The 21,297-nt window shown below is 40.4% G+C and overlaps 1 protein-coding gene across 1 annotated transcript in view; it reads left to right on the forward strand.

The window, feature by feature from the left end:
• The window catches only part of slc25a26 (solute carrier family 25 member 26), a 97,817-nt gene that overhangs the window by 72,053 nt on the left and 4,467 nt on the right, over positions 1 to 21,297 (forward strand). The window contains exons 7-9 of the mRNA XM_038277889.1: positions 2,929 to 2,998; positions 6,949 to 7,013; positions 13,091 to 13,164. Coding sequence (XP_038133817.1) covers positions 2,929 to 2,998; positions 6,949 to 7,013; positions 13,091 to 13,164 — 209 coding nt within the window. The remainder of the gene's footprint in view (positions 1 to 2,928; positions 2,999 to 6,948; positions 7,014 to 13,090; positions 13,165 to 21,297) is intronic.

Raw genomic sequence — 21,297 nt, forward strand, 5'->3', positions numbered from 1 at the left:
TAATCTTCTGACCTCAAACAGGAGGGTGGATTGCTTCTAATTTATCACTAAACACAAACACAGGGCCACAAAAAATCCTGGGAATCTTAACTCCAAAGGGAATTTGAGCTTGCTGAATACCTTCACAAACACAGTCAGGCTTTATGCAAATGTGCACAACAGTACAGAGATATTAGCGATTGTATATGGGCCAACTGACTCCTTCCTGTGGGAAGTCATCCAGGTGCAAAGTGGAACCCAACACTGCAGGTCAAAAAGTTTGTTATCCCAGATTTACCCCTTATTATCCATTCATGAAAAGGACAACGAGGGAGAGAGAGGCTCAAAAAATGGGGGACATGTAGAGGAAACCCTCAGCGTGAGGCCTTTGATGTTGAAATCAAAAATCTCCCTTTAATCTGACCTCTAATGGAACACACATGACCCGTCCTGAGTTTCACAATGCCATCTTCCTTTTGCCATCCATTTCTCTGTTTACTTGTTAATGTTTGCATGGACACGCATATGGTTTTGGTGATCTCCAAATTTGTGTGGCGGATCGAAGGAGAGAGAGAGAGAACATGCAATGGATTAAACCATCAAGGGTGGAGAACAGTTTTGGGAGGTTGGGGGGGAAAGAAAATATTAGTAATCGCTCCATGCTGTTGCTCTTTCTTAGAAGTACTCATACCTTGCAGAGCCCTCAGGCAGCCCAGCTGTTCATTCGCATTTTATCCAGACAGCAACTTTGCACGGTCACTCTGAGCTGATGGGGGAGGAAAAGAGTTAGAAAGTCAGCATCTGATCCAGAGTTCAAACTAGAGGGAAAAACATCAGTTGGTTTCACTCAGTGGTCAGTTGCAGATGGGGAGGTTATATGAAAGTGCATCAAAGAAAATACAACTGTTCTTTTTTTTTTTTTTACCATGCAAACTATATTCTTGATATTTGTTATAAAAAACATTATTTTTAATTCAAAATAACACATCACTGTGAAAATACCACAACCTTAAATAAAATCTTTTCTTAAAGGCAGGGATGTCCCGATCCGATATTGATATTGGGTATCAGTCCGATATAGCCATAAAACTAATATCGTATTTAATCTGCCTGCATCTAAAATGTCAGATATTGACATGCTGATAGAAACTTTCTGCATGTGTTTAAAGTTTCTGTAACCTAAAGGGCAAATTATACTTCTGCACCCACACACATCAAATGTCGCTTTGGTCTGGTCAAGAACCACTTTTCCTGGTATGCTTCTGCACCATCGGTCTGGAATTTCTAGAGACGCACAGCAGTTTTCCGCCAAAGTGCAAGGGGGAGCCTTCAGTGGATGGTCACGAGAACTTCGGCGGCGCAGGCGGGAGTGTTTATTTTCCAAAACAACAATGGCGCATCTGCAAGATATCACGGTCATGGAGATGGATCTAGAGTTGCTAGACATCGAAGAGGAACAGGGTCTGTTAATTGAGTTGGCAAAAACACCGTTGAACAGTTCGTCGTAGCTGTCCATTGTAGTTGTTCCTCGGTTTTTAAAAATGGCACTCCCCGGCACCAAATGGAGAAGGACGACCACACAGACAGTCGGAAAGGCATACCAAGGACCAATCACAGCTGCTTTTTTCTGCGCACTTCTGCGCACAAAATCATCTCAGTCAGGCCTGGATGTTTTATTAGAAACACTATAATTTCTCCTTTCAACCCTACTTCTTAGTCCAGGCATACAAAGAATACAAGAGATTTTAGTAATATGGAGAGCTGAACCAGTGCGTCTCCTTCATTGTTCCTTTCAGGCTGAACAATTTCAGTCTGATATGTAGACGGAAATATTTAATTACTGTAAAGTTCTTATATTACAAGGCTTGTGTGAAGTGAAAAAAATACTTAGTTTCTTTCTTAGTTTAAATGTAATCATCTTGAAAAAATAGATGCAATTTATATATTTTTTTCTTTATACTATGAGATTTATATCCATCACACCAGTGGTGAAAGATAAACTAACCAAATAAACAGCTACTTATTAAAGTTGATTAATTCAAACCTGGCTTTGTTTGCACCAGTTAAATCCTTCCTTATTAAGTCACATAAGTCACCTGGAGCTTGTTTTTTTACTGCTCCATCTTAATAAAGACTTCTGATAAATGATGGAAATAAACTTTTATACCTTTGCAACTACAACTGCTGTAACTTTGGATGTTAATCATAAACAAAAAAGGCAAAAACCAGCGGATAGATACATGGAAAATGTCATTACTGAAAAAAAGCTATGCTCTGGGAGAAACTAGAGGGATCAATGCAGAAACAGTGGTTCCAGTTTCAAACAATGGAGGATAACAGGTACCACAATACAATTACTAAATACTTTGAGATATCATTAAGTAATTAACACTGGAAAAAAAAAAACATATAATTAGCATAGAAAGAATTATATGGGCTTTAATTAAATATATTGATTTTATTTTAAGAACTGAATATGAATTTGATGAATAATTTCATGTTACTGTGCTGAAGCGCACCTTGAATTAATTTGAACAGTCACAAATCCATCAAAGTAAAGGAGTTGGGATTAGGCCAGCTTCTAAGCAAACTCTGGAGTTAGATCAGATAACTTCTTCCTGGTTTTCTTAAAATTAGTATTATCGCTGAAAAGGTGGAAATACTTAAAAAGGTGTTGCAATATATTTGCAGCAGGTTGGGTGAGCAAATCCACTCCCTATATACATTCAGAGGTTGATCATTAAATGCTCTGAGAAATTAGAAAAAATAATTAAGCATGGCAGATATTGATATCTATAAGAGAATGAGTTAGAAATTATCTGGTGTGGCTTAGTAGTAGTCCTCTTTCTTTCTCTTTTTTAAAGTTTGTCCATCTTTACACTTTTCTCACCCTTTAATCATTTTATTTTTTTTTTTTTTTTATCTGTAACCTTTCTCTTTTTCTTCCAGACACTGTGGTCACGGAGACAAGGTCACACGCTTCACTCTTGGCAGTCGGCAGTGTGTGGAGCTTTTGCAGGTGCAGAGGATTATATGTAGCTTTGGGAATGAAGCGGGGGGGATTTGGGGGAAAGAACAGATAGATAGATGGTGGACAGTCTAATAAAATAAAAAAAAATGAAAAAATCCAGCAGAGAAAGATTGTGCCCACTGCTTATATGCTCTGTGAAAATACAAAGACTGAGGAGGGAACCGAATCAAACTTTATCCTTGTTTTTGCTAAATATGGTTTTAAAACTGTTCTTCCAGGGACCCTGCATTGTTTTCTCAACAAACGGGTCACATTGTCACAGTTCTCAAGCAGTGGACATTGCACTACGGCAGACTTTATGAGTACCAGGGGGAAACGCACACAACCAGAGGGAAAAGAGAGCAGGGATGAGTTTTGGGTCTGCGCCCCTGCAGCTGCTCGACCTTCAGATCACCGGAGCCTGAAGTGGTTAAAGGTGGAGAGAGGAAGAGAAAATAGGACCAGAAAAGCAGTAAGAGAGGATTGGCTAAAATTAGGCTCAATAAGCCATGAGTAGAGTGTGCAAATTAATACATCAAGCCTTCCTACTCAAAAGAAACGCAACAGATAAAGAGTGCAGAGAAAAGTACGCGGAAAGTTCAAAATCCAGAGATCATAGACTGATGGAAAAAGCTTCTTTTTTAAATGGAAACAAGCTTTTTAGAAATATTTTAAAGACATGAAACAATGTTCAAGGATATTAATACTTAGCAGATATTGACTAATCTAATTAACATAATTGCTTTTTCTGTTGTCTGTTTATCTGATGTCGAGGAGGAAAACCAGTTATTCTCCAGCTCACGTCGGAGGTTTCCAGACAAGATGAAGATGTACAGTCCCTCTAATTTAATCTGTATGTGCGCCTCTCAGTAAGATCCAAATCTAATAGCCGTAACACCCCAATGGACTCCCTTTAAGGCAGAGGAGAGTCCACCTTAAGGAGCACCTACAAACCTTTTTGATTTTTGCTTTTCCTTCAGCATGTCAGACCTAAGCTTGGTGTGTGATACGTAGGGTGAGGCTCAGTTGGTCTTTCCATCCATTGCACCATCCCACCTTTATTTGTGAAGGTCACCAGTACGCTTCTATGGCTCTATGCAGAACTCAACTACTTCCTGAACTGATGCAGCTTCTTTGTTTCCTGTCTTTCTCTACTGGATGAACTATTTAATCCAGGTGTTTCTAGCATCAGTAACCATGACGATAATGATCATTTTTTGCTAGTTTAGAAAGTCTTGCCATTTGCTCAAAATTTCAACATTTTATTATATTCCTAACTTCAATGAAGACATTTTGCTTTTTTATGTTGAGTAATTAGAGGGAGCTGCTTTGATATTGATATAAATGTAATGTGATGGCTTATTAGTTAGGGTGACAGTGTAACCATGTAAAGGGACACAAGACGAAGGAAAACCTCACATAAAGAGGATGATATGGCAGCCATCCAGTGACATGACTGGTTCTAAGGAGGTTTCAGATCTCAGCCAACAAGATCATAACAAAAAATGAATGTTGCTAATTTAATGATCACTGGTTAATTCTTTGTTTTGTTAAGCATTAAGTGAAGAGCACTTTACTCAACAACACAGCTTACGTCCAAGGTGCAAAGTTTCAGGGTTGAGTAAAGTGCAAATAAATAATTGTATTAATATGACCTCAGAGATCCCAATAGAGCCAAAGAAACGCCTCCAGGATTTGAGCTTTCGCTGAAAAAATGTGTCACATCATCCGTCATTGCTCCCAGTCATCACTTTTTCACCACGATGAAAACGTAAAACCACAATTTAAATACATATTTCATGAGCAGGGGCCTTCCACCGAGCTGTTGTCAGACGTTTATATCTTTCAGTCCATAACTCTTCAGCTGCTGGACTGGGCCAGACAGGACAGGAAGATTGAGGTTAGCTGCTCAGGGGACAACACCTGGATGGAGAACAAGGAGAGGAAAAGGTGGTGAGGAGAGGACACAGCACCCAGAGGAGCTGGGATGTGGCTCTGCACCCATTCCCCTCCACCTGGACACTAACCTCAGGAAATAGCATCAGAATTCACTGTGTGACAAAGTAGAGCAATACAATGAGGCTTTGGTCTGTTCTAGGAGATTTTGAAACATTCAATCTTCTGGCAGCTAAATTCTTTAGAATGTGCGATAAGCAGTAATGAGATTTCAAAGTTTAGGGTAGCATGGAAGACAGAGGCTGGGGGTGGGGGGTAATACATCCAGGATCATATTTGTGTGCACATCACTATGTCACCTTAATGCTGTACGTCTGTACATTACCAATCCATCTGTCCACCCGTGTCACATATATGTCTCCTTCACACGGAAAATTGCCTGTTTGCCTCCAGTGGGATCCCTGCTGAGAAGTAGGAGCTCATGCCACTGTCACATCCGGTTTAGACCAGTGTATTCCCGACGTATGGAAAATCTGACAAAAACGCCAACTTATGTTGGAAAAGTGATGGGTACGTTTTGTATAAGATATGAGTACGCTGAAGCAAGCTGGCACACGTCGACATACAACGAGAATGCTCAAAATTTCTCGACGTATGCCAGCCTATGCTCATATGTAACGGATAAGTCACAGGTAAGTTATCTGATCGTTGACATACGTTAAGTTTAAGTTACTTAAACTTGGATCCTCCCTGGGTTTACACGCACGGCCAACAAACTTCCTAGCAGACATGACGCTAAATCTGCTGCGACTGCAAACCTTCTTTCTTTGTTTCTTTTTATTTATTCTTTTCTTTTTTGCGGGCGGTAAACAGCAGCTCGGTTAATACCTCAATCAAAGAAAGCTTTTTATGCAGGCCGGATGCCTCCGGGTGCATCGCTGCCCCCCTCAGGACACTGGCTTGTGCATCATTTCATGCACAAGCTGCTGTGTGTTATGCATAGGTTAGGATGTTGTTGGACATAAGTTCGGGACTTGTTATGAATATGCTATGTATACGCACAAAATTTAAAAAACAGATAGAAAGTTCAGCGTATGCCAGTGTTTTAGAAGATTCTGGGTTGTCAGGCATAAGCTGGCTAAATCGGCAAGGTGTGACAGGACCCTCAGCTTCCGGCTTCCTTAGTCCTAAGCCACATCTCATGACACCAGGTTGGAGGTCAGACTTCAGTTTTGATTCAAACTTGCCTTAATCTGTCTATCCATCTCTGGCTTCCTTCTACCACCATTAGTCAACAGCTCACCTTGACAATTAATTCACTTCATCTAAGACTGACACTATCATTGAGAACCATGCATCAGAAAAGCCAAGTCTCACCCTTGATTATAGACAGTCGTGTTTTATGGTTCATAGAAACAAACATAACTGCAAAATGTACAGACATAAAAATGGGATCCTAAGTTTCCCAACCATGGTAACCTCTGTTCACCACTTCACCTTTAGATCCTGTCCCCTATAAACTATCTTTCATTAACATATAATCTCCCTGCCTTATTAAATACTCACCGAGGCAATTTTAATCATCCACTAGATCTGTGCTTGTATCGTTCTCTGACTTATGGCAGACGTAGCAAAAAATGACATCAACTGATTTGTTTCCAGCCTTCAACGCCATTGTGCTTTTTTCTTTTTTTTCAGGCAAATTTAGATCATTTAATAGAGCGCTCCATGTGAAAGATTTTTTTGCCTAATGCTTTACTTGACTGTTTTCCAGAAATATTATCAAATATGTTACATTGAGAATTTTGAATGAATGTTGAGTAAATCTGAGGAGGGACAGGGTTGGATGAGTTTGGGGAGACGGGGGTGAGAATCGAATGGTGTCTGTCTGGGGTTTGTGTTTGAATAACAGAGGGAAGGACTTGAATGCAGAATTTTATCAGTTCCATGAATGTTAAAAACTAACGGGCAAAGCAGTTCCAGCTTCATTCGCCTTACTGTGTGTGAGTAGATTTATTAATGAAGAGTATTCTTTGCATTAAATATGCCCGTGTCTTCTGTAGGTACGGTGGCAGCGTTTGTTACCACTCCTCTCGACGTGGCGAAGACCAGGATCATGCTGGCCAAGGTACGGGTACTCGGACACAGCGCACAGCCTCCTCTGGCAGCTGCATTTAAACACTGTTGTCAGGTGATGCCTTGCAGGCAGCAAGCAGAGCCCCGAGCGGGCCAGCAGCCCGAGTGCATTTCTACAGTGTCAGCACCGAGGGCAGAGCAGGCCGAGCTAGCACTGGGACAGCTTACATCCATCACCTGCTGGGGGAATATGGACAGTGTTGAGGAGACATGTTTGTGTGCATGGTTAGTGTTAGAGTTAGGACTTGTTTCTGCTCCGAGGGAGTTTCCATCTCAGCGCCGCGTGTCATACAGAGGTGAAGCAAAATTCTGCTGTCCCTCCAGTTAACTCTCCTGCTCCCTCTCCTATCCTTTGTGCGGTGATATTCCTCCTCTTCCTCACTGCCTTTTTCTTTTCTAGCTCTCTCCAACTTTACGTCTGGCTTCCTTCACCGGGACCTATGTGTTTGTGTGCAGGAGTTCCCAGTTACTCCCCCCCCAACACACACACACAGACAGACTGTCCTTGGAAAAGGGTCGGCGTTCCATTTCCGCCCCCTTCCTAACTAATGAGATACTGGAATTAACAAAACACTCGGACAGGCTTGGATCTCTGGCGAGAAACTCTTGGCTGGAGGTGAAACTGCAAGGTACAAAAGCTTCCAGTAAACACTATCTGACAGGAGGCTGCTGTAATCGAACCACCCGCAAAGGGCTCTGCTGTGCACACAGGTCCGGTCATAACTTTATAAGGCCACGATTTAGATTTGCTATGCAGAACATGTTTTTTTTTTCAGTTCAGAAATAAAGTCTGAGAGTTTTTGGGTAATCAACAGGAGAAATTAGTAGTTTCATATGTTAGACCTGTTTAATGATGTTGAGTTACCAGTTATATAATTTTTATGTTATTTTTTTTAACCTTTCAATTATTAGGAAAATGTCTGAAGTATGGCTTTGACAATGAACAGGGTGTGTATGAAGTCTGGATATATTTCAGATTTGAATAATAGCTATCTATCTAATAAACTCCTTAGATTCTTGCTTCTTTTAGAGCCTCTCTGTTATCGCCCCTAATTTTGGTGTTTAACTTCTTTATTAAGTCATCTTAAAACCTGAGCATATACTGTACGATATTTTCAATTGGTGTAATAAGCTTTCACAATGTTCTCACACTGATCTACCTGCTCACACTGTACGTTCATAAACCCCACGTCGGACTCAGCCCGAGAGATAGCACTTGTCTGACTCGTCAATCTGGAAGAAGAAGAACATGTTTGCACAAGCGCAGTGCGCAAGGTTCTGGTAAATCGGCTCATAGATGCTGTAGCTCTGCTTCAACAGCAGGATTTGCTCACGAACATCTTATGACAGCCCACTGAATTTCAAAGAAGTTGGATTTTCTCCTGACCTCCTCATCCTAACAGTAGTGACAGGCTAATTGCCCCTTGTTACCCCCTTTATACTAAACGATGCAGGAAACACGATGAGGCTGAAACTTGGCCCGTTTGAAAAAATTCTGGAATAACGGTAGAATTGGCCTGAAAGGGGTCCAAACTCTTACAGTGTATTCCCACCTTAAGATTTCTCTTCCTCACTCACTTTTACTCCCTCCCCTTGCTCTATTCTTGAATTTTGCTGTTCTGTTTCTCATCAAAACTTCGGTTTATTTTGCACATCTCATATTAAGTAAGTTTTTTTTTACCTATGCACAGCGAGTAATGCTTCCTAGCATGAACCAAACCTTTATCACATTAACAATAACCTCAGTCAAAACTAAACTGATCAATTAACGTATTTCATTATGCAGCAGGATGGCTCCCTGTTGGAGCAACAGCGGGTGACAAGTTTCCACTGTGCTCAGTCATCTACTCTGATGATGAGCTGTTGCTTATTAACTTCCTGCCTATTACACGATCTATATGTCATTCATCAGACGCTAAAATCAGAGACATCGTGGGGAAAACTTTTGTTGTGTACAGCCCAAAAAGAGGACGTTGGGTCACCTTATCATGGTCACTCATTTTGGTGTTACAACCTACCCTGTTGGAGCTTAGCTTACCTCTGAGCACAGCCTATGGCTGCAGCCACAGGCTCCATTTCTGGTGAACCTCATCGCTTCTATAGCCAATTGCTGTAACCATTGACTGTAATGTATATCGTAGTAACAGAAAATCATATCACTGTTTTTTGCCCAATAAAAAAATCTGCGGCGCGTACTGTGGAACAATTTGAAAATATAAAAAAAAGGGAAAAAGTAACAGCTTATAGTCCAGAAAATATGGTAATTGTAATTTATTAAAGTGGATCGGTAACAAAACCAACTTAGCAGAAGTTTGTTAACTTTCTTCAAAGTCAATATCTACAGTCCTTTAGACCTTGTTTAACATTCAGATTAGCCAATTAACTCTGTTTATAGCAGAGGTCTTCAACAAGGGTTGCACAGAGGTACTGCTTGGGGGTCGCGAAAGTTTTGGTTGATTAGACTTTTTTTTTATATTCCCCCCTGCAATTTTTACCACTAAGTGAAATGTCTTTAAAAACACATTAACATGAATTCAACACATTGTAGTAAACAGATAAATGGAGGCAGAAGATGTCTTTCAGTCATCAATGCACAGATTCAGTGACACACAGGAGCTCTTTAAAGCTGGGCACCGTTTCATTCACAACACCTGTCCCATTAACCAGGAATCAGAATCAGAAATACTTTAATAATCCCAGGGCCAAATTACTTTAGTTACATTACTCCAAAAGTCATAAAGTGACAATAGGACCAGTTATTTAAAACGATTTCATACAATATATATAATTAGGGGGTCCCCGCTCCATCTCCCCATCAGTTTGGGGGTCCTTAGCCTTGCAAACGTTGAAGACCCCTGTTTAAGAGAGTCTCACTAAAATGGTTCTCCATGCGTTCACCTAGCCTTCCCCCAGGCCTCGTCCAACACCAATCTCTGACCCCTGATATGGTTTACAGGAACAATGCATTGTAACAGTGCTGACAAATGTAGATTTTTTTTTATTCAAAGAGATAAGTAACTTTAATTTAGATAATCCATCCATCCATTTTTCGTCATGCTTATCCCAAGCGGGGTATCGAGGAGTGCTGGTGCCTATCTTCATCTGACTATGAGTGAGAGGCAGGGAACAGCCTGGACAGGCGGCCAGATCATCGCAGGGCAACACAGAGACAAAAAATCATTCATGCACACACTCACAACTAAAGAGAATTTAGAGAAACCTATTAACCTTACAGTCATGTTTTTGGATTGTGTGAGGAAGCCGGAGTACCCGGAGAGAACCCACATATGCACAGGGAGAACATGCAAACTCCACGCAGAAAGACCCCAAGCTGGTAATCAAACCCGACACCTTCTTACTGCAAGGCAGCAATGCTACACACTGCAACACTGGGCAGCACTAATTTAGATAATACATTTTTTTTTAAATATATTTTAAATCAGTTATAATTAATTGAAAATGTATGAGCTTATTTCCTACCAGCCATATCTTTATTTATCTTATTTTATTTAAATTTATATATGGTTCTAATTTCTCTTTTTTTAATAATAAATTTGAAGTTTAATTTTACAACTATCACATTCAAAATATTTCTTTTTTTTCCCCACATTATGAATATCTTGCAGTAACCTTGGATTCCAGCTAAGTTTAATAAACGTTAGAGTGGCAAACAGAACAGAACCAGTGTGGATGGTTTTGGATCGGACAAACCAGAGGAAGTTTGGGTGCAGGAGCTCGCTTTCCTCGACACTCTGAGCAGAAAGAAAGACTTGTGTTGTACGTTTGGCATAACGGGAACATCCAGGACACAGCTGGATTCTGCCTGGCTGGTTAACCACAGCCCTGCTACGTACAGGCCTCCTGCTCTGCTCCTTCACAACTGTGCTGCTGTCCTCAGACTAGACCGCTGTCATCGCTGTCATGCTCGCCCCTGCATGCTGGGAACATACAGCTACCAGTCTCAACAGTTTGGAAACTGGAGAATGTAAAAATTGGATCTTAATTAAATCTAAAATCAAATAGCAAAGCTACCAGTAAAAACTCTAAAATATTTGCATACAGATATTATTTTGTTTCAGGCTGTGCCTGTTCGTCCTCTGTGTATGTTTTGGACATCCTGTTCCTCTATTCCCTCGTTCTACAGCAGTAAAGCAAAAGCAAACTTGACAGGGAGAGTCATTTCTCAGCCACCTGTCTCCAACAGGAACACGGGGAAATCGGGATGTTTTTCTTATTAACTTGCAGCAGAGAAAGTCCTTTTATCCCTGATGACAGGTGTACAATATGGCCTCTTCTTTTACATGTTTTACTTTATGTGCTTAAAATAGACGAGGTCAATCTATTACCTTGCAAAAGATGTTATTTTCCATCTGCAATGCCTGATTGGAAAAAGATTACATGATCTATAAAATTAAAAAGTTGATTAAAAAGTTACACACAAAAAAAGGTAATTTTGTCTCTTTATGATTGCAGATTTGATATTGTTTGTATAATGTATTATTTTTCAATATATTACTATTAGTTGACATATAGAAAAAAAAAGGTGACTTTTTGAGAGCAGGATCTGAACAGGGTTTTTTGTTGTTGTTGTTGTTGTTTTCCAATAATAGAATAATGCAGAAAAGAAAGGGCAAGACAATTCAATTCACTAATGAAATATCATAGTTTAGATAATACTTTGTTAAAATTGTAAGAAGTCAAATGTTTGACTTTTTTTTTTCATTTTTTGAAGCACTTGACACTTGTAGTTCTTTTTGTTTTTCATCTGCTAGTGAGACCCTAATTCCTGTGTGATAGAATCATGGTGTTAAGTTTAATAGTTGCTAGTTTTAAATTATCATAACAAGGATAATCTCTTTTTTTTAGGTGCTGTGATTCCTGCATCTTTTTTATTGACTCTGAAAGTACACTTTTTTAATCAACACTAAAATACAAATTTTGGTAAAATAACCAGTTAAAAGATCTCAACCAATCTGGCTCTTTTGCAGCAAAAGACAAATGGAGTGAGTGATTTAGGACATCCAACTGTAAGGGTTAGATCAGCCGCAAATAAATGGTCGGCAATGGAAAGAATGCTTTAAACGACGTGAATAGAGCAAAGAGAAAGTGCGTACAATGCGGTGGACGCTCACTGAACATTCAACAATCTGAACATTTGCGTTGATCACATCGCATTAGGGATTGGATCTGGTTGGGGGAAGGAGAGAAGCTGAGAGCATTTGTCACTTAAAAACTCACCCAGTGTGAGGGGTCGTGGACAGACGGAAGTAGCACCGAAAGCGACCGTCATCCAGCTGCAGCTCATGCATCAGGTGGTGGTACTCGCCAGACTGGGAGCATCTCTGAAAGACCTGGTGGACTTGAGGTGTCAGACACTATTCATATTTAGCTATTCATTGGTGAAATCGAGGTCCTGTTGAGTTGAACATAAAAGAGGAACCGGCAAGCAGATAAAAATTCCTCCTATTTGATGACATACTGAAGCGAGCTAGGGGAAATTTGCTGAGTTGCCAGCGCAAATCGTTTGGGAGGGAGAGAGACAACCAGTGGAAGGCGAACAGTATTTTTTTTCTTCTATCATGTGGTAAATTTGGGGAAAATCCATAATATACAATCTAAAAAGCAGAGTACTGAGTGTAGAGCCCTGAGGTACACCAGCATTATTGGCAGTAATTGAGAAAGTGTCTGTGTGCAAACACTGTTCCTAATGGTCAATGCATTCATTGATAATTATATATTCTAAATCTGACACTTCCTTTTTAATGACCTGCTACCCTGATTACTCTCCAACCAGCTAGTCTGTTTTCTCTAAGTAAAAGCAGTGGTTTGATCGGCGCACTGAAGAATAGGAGGACTAGTGTAATCTTTCTCTTTTTGGGGAGGGCTAATGGAGGGTGCTGGAGGTGACACCTGCGCTGACACAGCTGTTCCTGACCAAAAAAAGAAGCGAGGTGGCAGCTGAAGGAAGCTCCTCCAAGAAAGACTAAACAGAGTGTTTCCGAAGAGCAGGAAGCAAGCGAGACAATTTATCCATCATCACACCTCTATTTGTTCTCTCCCCTCCTGCAGGCAGGCTCGGCCACAGCGAGCGGCAGCATCCCGACAGTGCTCTACGACGTGTGGAGGAGCAAAGGCCTTCCAGGGTGAGGGTGTCTCTCTTTAATTCGCTGAAATGTGATTGCTTGAAAACAAACAAACCATTTTATCCCTGGTCATCTTTGAGAAACCTCCAATTTATACATCATTCAATTTAACCTCCCACACACACACAAGCGTGATGACAGAGAGTCCTCTCTGGGGAACGGGGGATTTACGGCGGCGGCTGAAAAATGAGATGTGTAAAAGCTTTTGCTGCAGACTCACTCTATCCTCCTATTGATTAAGGTGTTAAAGGGGCCAAGTGGAAGGGTTTATTTGAGTGTTTTGATGTGTTTATGATGCACGCTGGACAAAAGGCCAGGTCTAATGGGGCCGCAGAGGGCTGCCAGTGCTAAAACAAACTCTCAGCTGTGGTGAATAATAGGCAGCTTGTGTACAAGCCACCATCAGTTCGTCGGGTGCATCTCAGCTTAATGCTGATAGCGTTTGGGATCGGGCCAAACACCAGCAGGAGATCAACTCCCTGTCTTTGTCTCTCTCACACACACATGCACTATGCCACAAAAGTACTCACACCACTGGAGAGAAAAATCTGATTTGTAAGCTGTATTTACCGACCTTTGATGCTCCTAAATAAAATATGGAACAACAAACTGCCAACAATCTGGAAATGGATTCTCCCTCTGCATAATCTAATTGCAGAATAAACCCAGTTTCTCTATGAAGGCCTTAAAAGATTATGTGAGAACATTAGTGAACAAACAGCCTCATGGAGACCAAGGAACACATTAGACAGATCAGTCAATACAAAACACTAGCATGCAGTATAATACCATCGCAGAGCTGTACTCAACCCCATTAACCAACAACATGAATTCTATGATACAGCTGTCCACCTTAACAACTTTGGAGGAGCTGCACACATTCACAGCTCACATTGAGGATTGATGGGCAGGAACAAAGTAACCTGGATAACCAGATTAATTATGAGAAGCACTAGAGTTTAAGTCTACATGTTATCAGCTTTTGCACTCATGTGATCCTCTTTCAGAGATAAAATTGTGGATTCTGATAATGCTGCCATATTACGTAATTAAGGTCACCAGACATCCCCATTTTCCAGGGACAGTCCCTGTTTTAGATCACCTGTCTCTAGATAGAGCTGTCCCCGATTTTACAGTGTTATGAATAAGGGTGTGCAAAATAATCGTCATGGCGATGCAATGCAATTCTAATTTTTGTGATCTACTGCATCGATTCTTGAAGGCAATTATTTAAAAAAAATAAAATAAAATTGAACAAATAAAATACATTAATGGTTGGCGCACATCAGCCAAACCATGTGGAATACAACTTCCAGTCCAGCAGATGTCGCTGCGGATGTGGTGACGCCCGCTGCTTTATGTCTCAAGCATTTCCGGCCGTGGGATACTGCGACGAGTCATATGAAATAAAACATGGAGGACACTATGAAAATTCGCCCCGCGGCTCCATCGCATTTCAAGTCAGATGCTTGGATGCATTTTGGCTTCAAAAACAAAAAAGGTAAAAACAAAATTGATATGATGCACATAATTTGCAAAAGGGGAAATGTCATACATTTGAATGTTTTCATTTCCACTGATTATCCTTATTTTGTTATTTTAACTTTGATGACTCCTAAGATCTTTTTGTCAGTGTGTCCACACCAGTAATAGTAATATTTGTGTCCAGTATTTTTTTTTTTATGGCAACACCTCCAAAAGTCGTTTCAATAAATACAGCTATGTATCAATTCAGTTGCTTTCAGTTATGTATCAATTGAAGACACTATCCAGATCATACTCAGCCAGTCAGCCACTGGTAATGGCTGTATCTTTTTCTTACAGTGTTCAGTGAAAATATCGCAATGCATCGCATTATTTCAAGTATCGTGATGCATCGTGATAGAATCGCATCGTGGCATGTGAATCGTGACTTGAATCGAATCGTGACTTCTTTGCCAATACCCAGCCCTAGTTATAAATGAGGGGTAAATGTTGTGTTTAATCTCTTATTAGGGTACAAAAAGCGTGTGTGCATGTTGCACGCATAAACAGCTGTCACAGTAGCTGGATGCACTGCTATAAACGTAAAGATGAGGAACAGAGTGTGCTGGTGATGATCCTCAGTCATCCGGGTCATTGTCGTTCCAAAAAAGTTTAAAACAATCCACTGGTCTTTTTTTCCAAGTTTGAAGACGTTTCACTTCCCATCCAATAACATTTTTCAATTTTAAATGTCAGAAATAGTGGTGAGTTTCAAGCTTTATAGAGTAGCCCAAACAAAGTCTTGCTTTGGCTTAAAAAGCATGCTTATCGAACCAGAAGATTAGGTCCGCCCCTTAGGAATGGGGAGTCGTTTGAGATGTTTGTTAGCCCAGATATACTCGATACTGACCTGCACCTATATAAGAGGGAGCCTGTCAATGCAAGGCTCTAAAGGTAAGGATCAGAATTTAAAAGTTTATGCAGTATTCAATGGGAAGCCAGTGTAGAGCTTTGATGTTACAAAATGACTGAAAACTCCGTGTAAGGAGCTAATCTGGAACAGTGATTCTTCAGGGATCAACAAGGAACTATTAGTAACCATTAGTTAACATTTTCAGACAGTTGGTTGAAGAGTAGAAGAGTTAGTATAAGCTGTTTTGCTGATTTATGGTTTATGATTTATGAGCATAGACTTACAGGCTTAGGTCTGCTTTTCTACTACTCAGTTTGGATTAATGAAAGTTCCTCATGAAAAAAGGCAGTCACAGGAAAACTGAATGAGACAAAATCTGCATGATCTGAAAATGATGAAGATGTTTAATCTTCATTTATTACTTTTTTTTGTTTTGTTGCTATAAATATTGTGGTGATGATAATTTTTAGTATTTAAACAGGTGAGATGATAATAATATCTATAATGAGATTATACTGACATAACCCCTCCTAAAAATAACTGACTTCCAATAGGTGTGTGAAACAAAATTCTATTTCAACTATTAAATTGTAAGTTTTCATGTTTTACATTCTAAGATTTTTAGAAGGTAATGGGACTAAATGATGTATCTGTTTTAGATTAGTGTCAGATTGACAGAAGAGGAGAGAGGAACAAGAGAGGAACACTGATAGAAAGAAGACTGTATAAGAGAGGAGGAACAGTTGAAGAGAAAGGAGAAAAATCAACTTTAGAGTGAAGCAGAAAGCAGGCAGAAGTCAGAAGAGAGCTAGAAAGAAAAGTACCTCAGTAACCAACCAAACACACCTGGTTTAATTAGCTTGTCCAGAAATGAAATAAGTAAACAAAGGACTCTGCTGAAGTCCAGGAAGTAGTGGAGCTGTACATAGAGCCCATTAGTGGGAGAAATAAATCTGCTTCTTTAAGATGCACAGGACCCTGATGCAGGCAGTTTTTCTTTTCCTCATGTCACTCTCTACTTTGGGGACGGCAGATCCCTCCCTACGCTCCACAAGATCGAAATAGCCCTGGTGATCACCCTAGACCCCTCCATTTTCACCAGCAAACCTTTTATTTATAAGATTTTATCATCTTAATAAATACTAAGAGTGTGAAGAGGCACATTCCTGGCTTTTACAATTGATTTTTTTTAAGTATTAAATAATAAACGTAATCTTTATGAGACGTATTTCAGTTCGAATTCAGTTCACCTTAATTTTAATTTTAATCTTGCTTTTGTCACAGTTATATGTCCCTCTTTGAACCATGATACTGCAACCTGATTGGCTGCCCTGTTTTGGGTCCATCTTGGTCTGTTGAAACAGGCGTGGTACAAGCTGGGTTCTTGTGTGTTTGTTAACGGAGAATTCAGGCTGCAGGGACGGTTAGGAAGAAAGCTGTGGTTGAAAGAAAACTGCAGTGTCAAATTTGCAGTTTACCACAAACCCAGTAGGGGGCGAGGTATAGAACATTTAGTGCAGCGGTCCCCAACCTTTTTTCCGCCACGGACCGATTATATGTCAGATCATATTTTCACGAACCGGCCTTTAAAGTGTGGGGGGTAAATACGATCAAATAAAATGATACGACTGGCATAAGATCAAATACAAACAGCATAAAAATAAAACTCACCATTGTGTTGAATTAGTGGGAGCCCTGAGCTTGTTTCTCCGAAACAAACCGGTCCCATCTAGGCGTAATCGGAGACAATGACACACGAAGTGTGCTCCTGATGTCCAGTCTGCTCCGTAGCTTTGTTTTGGTCGCTGTAACCGCAGAAAATCCCGCTTCACAAAGATAGGATGTTACAGATAGGATGAGTCTTGAACTGAATTAACCTGTGTCAAGAGGCACAGATGCACCGACTGATGTTGGTGTTTTGGTGTTTTGGTGTTGGTATTTTGCAAAATAAGACATCACTCAGACTCTGATCGTCGATAAATTATATATATATTTTTTCTGTGCGGCCCGGAACCAAATGACCGACGGACCGGTACCGGTCCGCGGCCCGGTGGTTGGGGACCGCTGATGTAGAGGACTGGGTATTTTGACTGGAAGAGGCTATTTGTGTCGGAAAGCTGACTGTGTACACCATCCTGTCTCCCTGCAGTAAAACATGGCGGCGATGGCAGCATCATGCTCTGCAGCTTTGCTCAGGCAGAAACCGAGAAGCTAGTCGGAGGTAGGGATAGAAAAGCATAGCTGCTCTGCTCCACTTGGAGATGCTTTGAGCTCGTCTCCTCTTTTGTCCCATTCAACCATCACCTTGGCTGAACCATTCCTCTGAAGCAACAGAGAACCTGGAGAAAATGCACCAAAACATAAACTCTGCCACACAGCAAACCTCTTTTTATCCTCCTGGTTTCTCATTTATTCAGAGAAGGTAAATACTTTGAAGAAGGGAGGATGTTTCAGATGGTGTGTAGACACACAGGGGAATGTGTTGTGTAGTAAAAGGGTAGATGCTGTTGTTCTGCAAGGCCAAAGGCCTTCTTCTTGCACCGGTGCATGCCTTATACAAATTGGTGGGACTTTAAAGCTGTAATTATGGTAATAGGCCCAATTGCAGTGAAGTGAAGCTCTAAAGTGCTTCCATGTGTGTGCTAAACACCAGAGACCCCAGCTAAGTAGAAAGTGCTGCAGCCTATCTCCTTAAACCCCAACAGTAACCTGCAAAATAACCAAACTGCACCAGGAGTCATGTCAGGACTAGAGACTAATGTCCTCAAGCGTTTTTTTTTATTTACCGCTTATGCAAAACAAAGTGGGATATATGCAAACATCGTCTGCTCACTGCACCACAGAGCCTCCTGCAGCATGTGGTGAGCAGTGTTGGGCACATTACTTTGAAAAAGTAATTAGTTATAGTTACTAGTTACTTCTCCAAAAAAGTAACTGAGTTACTAACTGAGTTACTCCACAATAAAAGTAACTAATTACAAGTAAAAGTAACTATTGAGTTACTTTTGCGTTTCTCGCCCCCGTAACCCTCACCACCCAGCCTCCACCTTCTCGCCGTGTGTTTCCAAAGCCAGCTGAATAGAGAGGTAGACAAAGACAAGAATCTACAGAGAGTTTAGCATTTATTGCAACTCAACGTAAATGACATCAGGGGGAACGCGATGTGAAGTTTTATAACAGGACATTCAGATCCGGTGAGTATATGAAATTAATAACTGGGGATGTCTAATTCTGAAATCCTGTGTGTTTGGGTTGTTATAGATACTGCAACATCTATCTATCTATCTATCTATCTATCTATCTATCTATCCATCTATCTATCTAGATGTATACTCTGTGTGTGACATAAAATATGGATCTCCATCCCTGCCACAAAGGCCATCAAATAATGTTTAAAATAAAAAATACAGTAGGTTGAAAAGGCAGAGTATCCATCCATCCATCTATCCATCTATCCATCCATCCATCCATCCATCCATCCATCCATCCATCCATCCATCCATCCATCCATCCATCCATCCATCCATCCATCCATCCATCCATCCATCCATCCATCCATCCATCCATCCAGATTTCTCCCTTTCTCCATATAGGCTATCATTTCTGGCTGTTGTCAGGTTCATTTGATCGTTCACGCTCTCCATAGTTCTCCTGTGGCGCGAGCACAGGGCGACTGTTGCGCGCCTTTAGCGAGCATGCGCGTTTCCTGTCGCTTGCGCGGTGACTCTTGCTGCCTGCGCTGTGCGGAGATGCAGAGGAAACCGTATGTGATGGGGAAATGCAGCTCAACGCAACACCGGTATTTCCATGTGGAAAACGCTGTTTTGCTGCTGGATTCCTCCTCACTCTCCATCTCTCTGTGTGCTGTACGTTAACACCCACCAGCAGAAACACCCACCCATTCAACTGACAGACGGAATCTCATCCTCCCCTCTCTCATGACAAGGCGCGCACCTCTTGATGACCTAAAAAATAATCTTTAATATCTCTTAAACAAAAGTAGCACAAACAATATTTTTTTCTGCACAAATCTGCACTAACGTTGCACTAACCATTCAGTCTATTTGCAGAGTTACGCAGCTGCGCACGAGTCCTATCATGAAAAAAGGTTCATTGTGCGACCTGAGTAACGCGCAGTAACGGGGTGTCTGCAATGGTAACTGCGTTATAGTTACAGTCAAAGTAATTAGTTAGATTACTCGTTACTAAAACAAGGTAACGGCGTTAGTAACGCCGTTAGTTTCAACGCCGTTAGTCCCATCACTGGTGGTGAGCCCTAATTTAACTTTTATTGGGCCTTTAACTTTACAGATTACGGTTTTTAGGTTTTTACTCGGCTTAGTGGCTGAAGCATCTCAGAGCAGCTGAAGTAAAATCTGTGTCTGCACTTCTGCTGATATTTCCTGCAAAAACTACCCGTAATTATAAAGTCGTACCGAACGAGCTGAAGTTATTACTCGTATGTAGGGAGCCTGACCTTCCTTCCTGTCTGCGCTGAGAACCAAACACAATATCTTACAGATGCAATGACTTTATTAAACCAGTGTTTCTAGTTGAAAGGTTGCGTCTCATCTGAACCTCCTGCTGAGCCATGCACTCAGCGCAGGCAGCTGATGGTGTTTGGTTTTTAAAACCGTAAAGAAATATTTCACAGCTTAATTGTTCTGCTTCTGAATAGCTGCTGTTACTAATCTCTGTTTGAACTACTGCAGTGAAATGCAGTATGGAGCCTTTTAGCCTAACCTACCTGAAGCAGGGCAGGAAAGCTAAGCTAGATGCCATATCAAGTGATATTTATGGAAGATCAAGTGAATGGAAAAGGTGGTAGACAATGTTTTTTCCTTTATTTAGTTCCCTCTAAGTTATTTCCTTGCCGACGAGAGACTTTGATCGATGATTCTTTATCCTGCTTTCGTTTCTTGTGTCTGACGTTAAGATAACAGCTTTCGTTCAGCTTTAAACTTCCCAACATCTTTGTTTGTCATTTATTTCTTGTACTTATGACATTAAGATGTTAATAAAGCTAAAAGTTGCCTGCATTGTAGGGCTGAAACAATCAGGTTAATCAATTATTGAAATAATCATCAACTAATTTAATAATTGATTAATTGTTAAATGGAGTATAGAGACTTCTTTAGCTAACAGAGCAACACACTTAGAGCAGTAATTATACCAAAATTATTAACAAATATACAAACATTTTGGATTTAAGATTTTTAAAAAATATGGTTTTGTTTGTGGGTGTGTTCTACACAGAACTCCACAAGTGGAAAAGTTGTAGTTTCACCTGGTTTAATGCTCTAAAAAAATTCTTTAAGGAACATTTTGCTATCCGATTATTAATCCTTTAATCAAAATAATAAACAGATGAATCGATTAACAAAATAATGGTTAGTTGCAGCCCTACTGCATTGGAAGTTTCTGGCAAGTCTGCCAAAATCCTGCTCTCTGTTAAGATCATTTACAGAGAGCCCAAAGCTGAAGATGTTACAGTTTACAAAAAAAAAGACAAATTTAAGAATAAAAAAGGCAGAATTTTTTTCTCAGACTCAGAAACTTAGTCTAAGTTTTTCTTTTTTTTGCTACTTTTGGAGTCACGTAAAAATATATACTCCAAAATAATGCAGATTTAAAATTCTTGTCAGATTTTTCTGAAGATACTCTTTTGAGCTTAAGGATATCTTTACAAACTTGCATTATTCCCACCTAAAGATGGTATCCCCATTCTAATGCACGGTGGTGGCAGTATGTTAATA

This window comes from Cyprinodon tularosa, unplaced genomic scaffold (genome assembly GCF_016077235.1).
Source record: "Cyprinodon tularosa strain WSP-4 unplaced genomic scaffold, ASM1607723v1 ctg135, whole genome shotgun sequence".
Taxonomy (NCBI): Eukaryota; Metazoa; Chordata; class Actinopteri; order Cyprinodontiformes; family Cyprinodontidae; genus Cyprinodon; species Cyprinodon tularosa.